Source organism: Strix uralensis, chromosome 5, assembly GCF_047716275.1.
Source record: "Strix uralensis isolate ZFMK-TIS-50842 chromosome 5, bStrUra1, whole genome shotgun sequence".
NCBI classification, from domain to species: domain Eukaryota; kingdom Metazoa; phylum Chordata; class Aves; order Strigiformes; family Strigidae; genus Strix; species Strix uralensis.
The window spans coordinates 59,683,881-59,692,976 of NC_133976.1; the positions used below are offsets into that span (position 1 = coordinate 59,683,881).

The 9,096-nt window shown below is 47.7% G+C and overlaps 1 protein-coding gene across 7 annotated transcripts in view; it reads left to right on the forward strand.

Moving 5' to 3' along the window:
- RBFOX2 (RNA binding fox-1 homolog 2) overlaps nt 1–8,595 on the forward strand; it is a 176,420-nt gene extending 167,825 nt beyond the window's left edge. For 4 of the 7 annotated variants that reach the window (XM_074871282.1, XM_074871280.1, XM_074871284.1 and 1 more), the window contains 3 exons: nt 2–90; nt 1,050–1,122; nt 2,273–8,595. In XM_074871282.1, coding sequence (XP_074727383.1) covers nt 2–90; nt 1,050–1,122; nt 2,273–2,317 — 207 coding nt within the window. In that variant the 3' untranslated portion in view covers nt 2,318–8,595. Of the gene's footprint in view, nt 1; nt 91–1,049; nt 1,123–2,272 lie in introns of those variants that run through there. The other 3 variants (XR_012629263.1, XR_012629265.1, XR_012629264.1) reach the window with 3 other exon arrangements.
- Nucleotides 8,596–9,096: the final 501 nt, after the last annotated feature.

Consider the following 9,096-nt stretch of genomic DNA (forward strand, 5'->3'; position numbering starts at 1 on the left):
GGGTGGATACGCAGCCTACAGATATGCACAGCCTGCTACTGCAACAGCAGCCACGGCCGCTGCAGCCGCTGCAGCAGCTTACAGCGATGGGTATGTAAGGGGGAGGTGGCCATGGGGGCTAGCTTGCTGTGCTCAGGGATTTAAGGAGAATTGATCCATTACAGTACTTCTTGCCCTGTTTTTTTGTCTTACTTGCACTCGCACGTGCACACATGCATGCACAACCCCAACATGAAAGATGGTTTGCACGGTTTGTCTTCTCTGCTCACGGGCAGTATTGCCCTCCGGTGTATGTGAACCGACACAGATCCTGGCCTCTTCCCTATCCTTGTGATTCTCTGCACAAAGGGAGGCAGTGTGGTTACGGCCTCAGGAGTCAGAAGACCTGGATTGTCTTGCTAGCTCCTTGCTCTGTATCTCTGGGCAGGTGGTTTAATCACTGAGTGCATTTCTTTCCTCCATCTATAAAGTAAAAATTTCTCAGCTTGTACAGTACTCTAGGATGCTTTAATGTGCAGCTCTGTGCAGATGCAAAGGATTGTCATCATCAGAGTGCTTGCCTTAAGATTTTTCATCTCCTGTGCAGTGAGGCCGTGTTTTAATCCTAGCACATGCGAGACTGGGTTTATGCTCCCTTCTCATTCTAGAGGATCCCTTACTGCTTTCCATTTAGTAGCTGTTGCCTTGCCAGTAGCGCTAGCACCAGCAGTCACTCTCCTCCCAAATTGCATCACGTGAGGTAAGGGATGCACCAGCTGTCGTTTCAAAGGTGCTGACCTCTTTCCTACAGGTTGAGCTTACAGTTTCTGCCACATTCCTCCTTGCAGGCCGTTCTCTTGCCCATCTCATAACGATGCATGGCAGCATGTCCATAGGATCTTTTCAGAGAGGGGCTGCCTGCGTGCATGTGTGGGCATGTATGCATACATGTGTTTAGAATGTATGCTGCTTCCATTGCCTGTGGTCAGACAGCTGTTTAGTGCCCCTCTGAAGTGACTGTCTTTTTTTTTTTTCTTTTTTGTTTCTATATCTTTTCTCCTTCTCTTCAGTTATGGCAGGGTGTACACAGCAGATCCTTACCATGCCCTTGCCCCTGCCGCTAGCTACGGAGTTGGCGCTGTGGTAAGTGGGATTTTCTTTCTTGTGCTGTTTCTCATTTCCAGCATGGGGAGCAGCTGTACACTGGGTATCAGGTAATGAAACTTCAGCCAGAAAAACTTTGTTGAGGGAGGAGGTCCTTGGCTGCAGTGCTGGGTTCCAGGTTATTCTGCATTCATATGTTTGTGTGTGTGTACTAGGAAAGGAGCCAGGTTGTAGACCAGTTATTACTTGGTCTTGCACATCACCTAGTACAAAGGAGATGGTAAAAGAATGACCAGAAATTACAGGAGCCAAACATTGTTGGTGAATCAGTAGAACTGTATCAAGGTGATACATAGAGCAAAAATCAGCAGTAGTTAGAGATGCAAGACACCCCTTCTTGCCATTTTCATTGACTTTGAAGGCTCATGTTGCATGTTGAGAAATCAGTTCTAGGAGACAAGGGAATAAGCTGTCCTTGTGGCATCTTGCAACAAAGCTGCTCCACTTGGTTCCCGCTTACACTAGTGGAAGGATGTGGTGTCTTGCCTGCCAGCAGTAGTTACACAAGGACAGCAATGAGGTATGCTGGCATTGGAGGGGAGTGGAGCAGCTTGCTGAAAACACATGCTCGCCCATCTGCTAGCCACCGCAGTATTTGTGTTGTTGCAAAGGCTGGAATACAAATGCGTTCAGAGAAAAAGACATCTAAATATAGATATCTGCAGTGTGGCACCTCCTGTTTGAGCCTCAGCTCATCATGTGGATTCTCTTTAGGACTGAGGAAGGAAATGCAGGTACTTCTAGGATACCAGGTCATTGTGTCTATTTTAGACCTTTACCTTAAGGTGAGATGAAGAGCATCCTAGAAGTCCTGGTCTCTGCTATCTCTAAAGATAGCCTAGACAGCTGGCTCAGAGATGAGGACTCATGAGTCCACTCTCTGGTACTGAACTCCCTTTGACTGACACTTGCCAAACTTCACTTCTAACTGGTGGGCCATGAACATGTCCTCCTAAGCCATGTCTCTGGTTTTGCAGGCAAGGTTCTCCTCTCTTGCTTCTTGGAGGTGCTGATGGTGGTGGGTCAGTGCGCGGACATGTCTGATAGTCCTTCTGAGAGCATTCGGGTGCTGTCCTGAGTATTTTTTCCACAGTTCTCCTAACAACTTCTTCTCATTTCATTTCTACAGGCGAGTTTATACCGAGGTGGCTACAGCCGATTCGCCCCCTACTGAAGTGACGTGAGCCCCGTGCAAGTGAGACAGCCCCCCCAGTTCATGAGGCCTGGCTATTGCAATATTTACTAGTAGAGGAACTCTATAGCAAGACGAGGAGGAAAAACAAAAAAAACAAAAGAGAAAATACTTTTTTATACCTCACTATGTTCTTTGAATATGTATTTTTTTTCCTTTAAATTTCTGCCTTTAATTCTTTTGTTCCAAAGATTGTGCATTTTTTTTGTTTTTTGTTTTTGGGTTTTTTTAACTGTGGTAAAAATAATGCATTTCCGTGTCTGTATGTTGGTGCATAGCTTATCCTACCAATCACGGAAAAGGCGATCAGCGATAAGGAAAGCTGTTAGAAACTGCTATCATGCAATTAATCAGAACATGCAGACAGAGTTACTTCCCTGGGTCTGGTGCTTGGTGCCTGTGAGACAGGAGGATGTGAGGGAGAAGTCTCCACCTGCTGTGTTTCTGGTCTGCAGAAGGAAGCACTCTTTTGCTGTGGCTGGGACCTAAACGCTGGTGTGAAATACTCATTTACATTTGGAAATGGGGGGAAATCCAGAGACTTTCCTCGTTTTTATAACCATCTGATGTGCACGGGTTTGTGACAGTTTCAGCAGTGTCAGGATTTCAGACTTGGCAAGAGAAGATTTCTTCAACCTGCCCAAAAATTTTGGCTGTTATATGCTGTATAGGGGACAAGACTTTGAAAGGAGTTTTTGATGAGGATGGTCTTTCCCCCCCCCAACTTATTCTAGCTGATTGTTGTCCATTGCTGGTGGCTGTAATTATCTTAGTTTTTCTTCCTCCTTCTCAAGATCTTCCTCCCTTGCTGTCCCTCTCCTCCCCTTCATCCCTCAAGGAGTGCAGATGCAGCACAGCATCACACAGTACCTCTGTTGCAGACAGCAAGCAGTTAGACTTGCAGAGGTGAAGCACATGCAGCCTTGCAGAGGAAGAAAGCTAGCAGAAGAATCCTGCATCAGTGCCATGCTTGGGTGCTCCAAGGTCCAGCATGCAAGGTCTCTTCTCCTACTCATTCTGAGCTGCTTAGGTGCTTCTGCAAGTAATCTGTTTCAAATAACATGAGTGAGGAAAAACATATCATGTATAAGCTGCTTGAGGTGAGGGGCAGGCATGTGGGCTTGTGTGGGGGAAGAGGGTCTTTTATATCTAAACATGATCCTGAAATAATTTTGTTTCTGTCAAGAGTTTAAGGGGAGGCAGAAGCAGTTAGCGCAAGCTCTGAATTCATAGGAACTTCCCACCATAAACTATTTCAGGCCCTTACATAGTTGTGTTGGAGCCCCTGGGTCTGTTTTGCCCAGCCTCTCATAAAGTTGTGCACCTGGTCTGCTGAGTCCATATAGACACTACATATTGGAAGACTTGGAAGCAGTGAGACTGTTCAGGGAAAGGCTCCGTGACTCCCAAGACCATCTCCCTTCTGCTGTCATGTACAGTGATTCCGCAGTGTTTCAAAGTCAGCATTTTTAGATGCTGCAATGCGTGAGCTGTGATGGGGTATTGCTGCTCTCCAGACCTCCCCGCTCAGCTGCTGGCTCCTAGAGTGCTCCCAATAACCCCAGTGATCAAAGGCAGAGTCTCTAACCATGTGGTAGAGAAATGCAGAAGTGCAGTTTTATTAGGCTGCCTTGATTCCCTCGACTGGTACTGGGGTGAGCTCACCACCCCCAGAAGGGCTGTTTGCAGTGGGTTTGTTGGTGAGCCTCTCCAACTCCTGTCCTACACCTGCTTCTCCATCCACCGATGATACCTGAATAGGAAACCTTCTGTGTTTAACACTAAGCGATATCTACAAGCAGAGCTCCCAGGGAGGTGTCCTGGCCCAGACACACACAGCCACGCATCTTTTTTCTTTTTGTTCTTCCCCAGGGATACGCGTAGCCGTAGCCTCTCTGCACAGCAGAGAAGGAGGCACCTCAAATGGGAAGAATGGGGAAGCCATTAGTTAAGCTAGAGACCCTGAAGCTATTGATTCTCTGAAGGAATAGCTAGATAAAGGGGACACCAAACTGTCAGCCTGTTGGCCACCTGTTTTTTTTTTTTCTGGTTTTATTGTTGGTTTTTAACTTTTATTTTCCCAAGCCAAAGTTTGGTTTGTTGCTGTTATGACAATTTTTTTGTTGTTTGTATATAAATATTTTAGCTAGCTTGAAAATGGGGAGGGGGGCACAGGGTGTTGGGGCTTTCACAAAATCTAGGAAATGAGGGGGACTTGGGGTGTTTGGGGCTTTTACTGTCTGAGTTGGGGTAGGGGAGGGAGGACTGGTGGTAGAAATTGTCATATTCAGGGGGAGCCATTTTGACCACAGGGCAGCCAGGGGACTTCTGGAGCTGAGATGCAGCAAAAGCCTCTACTGGACTTGGCTCTACCCACCTGTGGGCATAGGGGCTGAGTCCATCCCTTCCTTCACCCACAGGCAGTTCCTCATGCAGCAGGTCTGCAGGCTGTGAGCAAGAGGAGCGCAGCTTGCAGAGCCCGGCAGGGGCAACTGCTAGCCCCTCTGCCCCTTTCCTACGTTTCAGTTCAGCTGGTTCTGACTGCAGCTCCTGAAAAGCTGGGTTCTCCTTCCCCGAGTGCCCTCCCCTGCCCTGGCAGTGTCACCTGCAATCCCCCCCTGCCACTTGGCTTCTCTGGGAGTAGGGAGGCCGGCCCCATTTCTGCCTCTGAGCAGAGTCTATGCATGGCAGCTTCAGCCCACCCGAGTATATTAGGAGTGTGAGGGGTTTAGTGCAGAAGCTCCCAACCTTTGTGGGGCCGTGGTCCCCTGCTGTATGATCTCCGAGTAATACCTGCTCTAGACCATCCAGCCTGATTCCTCATGTATCTGAGCTCGGTCTGCTCCGGTTGCTCCCTGGCAAGCTCCTTGACTCCGTAGTTAATGCTGCAAGATCCCTGCTGAGGCAGTTCACTGATAGCCCGGCTTCCTGTTCTCAGCAGTGAGCTGCAGAGGGGACAGCGGGATGCTTGCACAGCTGGGGGCTGGAGGTAGCTCGCAGATTCCAGGTCTCCGGAGCACCATATCTCCCAATAACTTGGACGCCAGCTGGAATTTTGCAGTGAGGTTTCTCGAGTGAGTGTTGTGCCATGGTGGGAGAGCTCTTTGGCCTTTCTTCCCTCTTGGCAAACAACAGCTCTGGTTTCACTCAGAAGTGTTATGAACTGGCTTGAGATGCATTCAGGGTAGCCAAGCCATGGCTGTATCCATCTTCTGAAGAAGTAAGGACAAAGCCTATATCTCCCTATGCAAAATGAATCACACTTAATGAATTAAACTGGCTCCTGGCTTATTTGACCGACAGCAGCTAGTGCTTGTTCCCAGATGGGTGTGCAGTCACAGGTCCCTCACAAAGTAGGGCTTGGCTTTCCAAGGGAAACCGTGCAGGCAGCCTGGCAAATAGCTTGCTGTTTGTCACCTTCTAGTCTGGTGGCATCGGGGATTCCTCTTGATGTAGAGGAAAAGATACTTCTTTTAAGTGTTGCTGTTTGTACTGTCTTGCAATAGGTCTGGCCAGCACATGATATATTGATAAAATTTTGGATTGAAGAGTTGATTTACTTAATGTGCTGATCTGTCTTTCCTTGTGGGTACAGTTGTGCTGGTACCAAGGTGACTTCTACTGGTATAGCACATTCTCTACTGGGACAAGTTATATTGATGCCCAGCACATTAACAAACTGATGTCACTGTCCCCATGCTAGGGAGGCTGCACTGTTGTATGTGGATTAGCTTTTCTAAGAAAAGCCATAATGGGACCTGGAGACAACAGGGAGCTCAGTATGAGCCTGCTATAGCCAGCTTTTCCCAGGTTAAGCAGTTACGTGGATCCTGTGTTGTGAGTTCAGCTAGACAAAGCCATGTATTAAAATAGCTGTGGCTTGGCTGTTTCAGTGCCTGAGAGAGAGCAGATGTGCCCAGTGAGAAAGAGCACTAGCTCAAGAGTCTGAGACCTGTGTTTTGGGCAGGGCTCTGTCAGTGATCCTGGAGGGTCACTGTGGAGCAGGTATGTTGCTACTCTAGACTTTGCTTCCCCATCCCTAAAGTGAAGTGAAAGTTTATCCCATTCTCACCTGTTTTGAGATCTATGGATGTGAAGTGCACAGCAAGAGCTGAGGAGGGTTATCTGAATAGCTGTCTTGAGTGCTAGTTGTGAAATGGTTAACAAAACCATTTCCTTGCCCAAAAAGAGATGCCGGCTGCTGGGGTTTCAATTCCAGCACCCAGCAGCCGGGAATACAAAGCAGAGCCTCCCAGTTCCTACCCACGCTTTTCCCCAACCCATCCCTGTCTGTATCTTCCCATCCTGGCCCTGAAGAAGGAGGCATGTGGAGAACAGGTTTGGGGAGCACTTACAAATTGAATAAAGGGAAACCCAGACAACAGTTCTGGGGAGTGCTTTTGCTGAGTCTAGCTCCAAAGGGAAAGCAGATGGGCAGCGTGGCAGACAGCCTGCTTGCTCCCTGTGGCCCTCCAGCCTGGCAGGGTTGGGGGAATGCTGTCCTTGGTGCAGAGGGGTGATTTTTTTAAAGTGTGTTACCTGTTTGCACTGTTTTAAAATAGGAGGGGGGAAGAAAACCCCCCAACCTAGTGAACAAGATGAACATCCAATGTAAACTTCTTTGTGTTTTTATTTTGTCATGCTCTTGGAAAATGTCAAACATTTTGTAGTATACACCAGTGAGACTTGATTCTTTGTTGCATAAAACACTATTTTTGGTGATGTTAATGTCTGAAAAGCCCCTTCCCTCCACCCCCACCTTACTGATTGTCCTCTCCGCCCTCCAACCCTGCTAAACTTCTCTTCTACAGTGAAAACTCCAGTCAACAAGGCAAGCAGGAGTCTGACAGCCAGAGTATGAAATGGGGCCCTTTTCAAGTAGGCTCTAGGGTTTCTCCCTGGTATGCTTTGCTCTAGCCAGGAGTTGGCAGGATAGCCCCCGTCCCTCTGCAGCATATGCATCGATGGCAGCCTCCCTTGCCACTGCTAACCCTGGAAGGCAACTTTTTGCCGGTGGTTGAAAGCACTGCCAGTGGTTGTCCTCACTGGGTAGCAGGCTGCAGCTGGTCCAGGCTTGTGCAGGAGACAAGCTCCTCACGCTGCCTCTCGACTCATGGTAGAGCAAGAATGCATCAGCCAGAAATCTTGCCTGATTTCGCCAGGAGATTACTAGTGTCTAAAGCCGTCCACCTGAATAGTCATTTGGCTGGCAGACAGCAAAATGTTGGTTAATCATGGGAATGGTTTTTCTTTCTTACTCCTTTTTTTTGGGGGGGGGGTGGGGGGGTGGGGTGTGGAGGGGTGCTTGTTCTGAAGTGGGTCAGTAAATCTCTTGCCAGATTCCCAGTTCTCTGCTGGTGGAGGGGCTTGTTGCTTCCTCAAGGAGTGAATTCCTTACAGAAATTGGGCCTCCCACATTAGTAGTCTCAGTTTTGGTCATGGTTTTTCTATTTTTTTCTGTTCACAGTATTTTGTGTGTGCGCGCGTGTTGTAGTTTTGGCAGCTTGATTTGGCTGCATTGTCAAATGACGAAATAATCCTCTTTTACCCCAGGGGATATGATTTGGTTTTGGGTTTTTTCTTTTCTTTTTTTTAATATGATAAATCCTGCTTGTAAATAGCTGGAGCTAAAACCTGGGGCTGATAGCAAATGAGAACCAGGGCTGTAGAGCGATACAGAGCTGGTGGAGTATTTTACTGACCTCACAGGCTGGTCTACTTGAGACTTGGAGATTTTCAGTGCAAGGCTGAGATGCTGCAGCACCTTCAGTGGCAGTGATGGACTTGCCCCTTCATGCGGCCTCCCCAGCACCTCCCATTGCCAGGTACCACCGGGGAACAGGATGTGTCCCAAGTGGGATGCCTTCCCTTCCCCTGGATCATTTCCTAGGATGCCCGAGCTGCTTGCCCAGGGTCCCATTTCCCTGCTGACTCTGGAGAAGCAGTATCTGCATCCCAGGGCTTTGTGACAGTCTCTAACTTCCCACCCTCCCTCGTTAAGTATCATATTGTATAGTAGCTTTCAGACCATACAGTATTCATTGGGTTATTCCTATTATTATCAAGTAGCTGGAATTGTGAAGGTCGGAGTAGTTAGATCTTTAGCTTTTATTCCTTTTTTTTTTGTATTACTATCCATGTGTATAAATTATTGATCATGTTGCTGGCTTTTATAAACTCTAAGCAAGGGGGGGAAACTCTTCCTAACCCTTTGCAAATGGTAATGAAGCACTGTTTTTAAATAAAAGAGAGAAACACCAGTCTGCTGGCTCCCATGTGTTGTCTGTTTTTCAGTGCATCTGGATGAATTTCACTGGTGCACCTCCCTGGCAGGTAAAACGCAAAGAAGGGGAGCTGCTTTGAAGAATGAGCTTGGGAGATAAGATCTTCTTAACAGTGATAAAGGGCGAAGCCTTGGCAAGTCACGCTGGTAAAACCCAGTTCTGTGTGTTTGTACACCAAGTTCTCCATAACCCCACGCCTTTCCCTGCCATTCTTTCCCGTTGCTGCTTATTAGCAGAAAAGGGCCATTGTTTGGTATTTGATAAGGAGCCTTTTTTTTTGTCTCCAAGCCTAATCTGTGTTTGAACCTGTTAGTGTGGAAGGAGACACAACCATTTCAAATTATGGTATCAGCATTTTCTTTAATGCCTGTGTAGCCAACCTCCCGCTGTCTGTGTTAGCGCGGGTTTAATAGTTAACACACACAACTGGAAGCCGGTGTTCCTGTGCTTGGCATAAATTTCCTCTGGGAGTTTGGA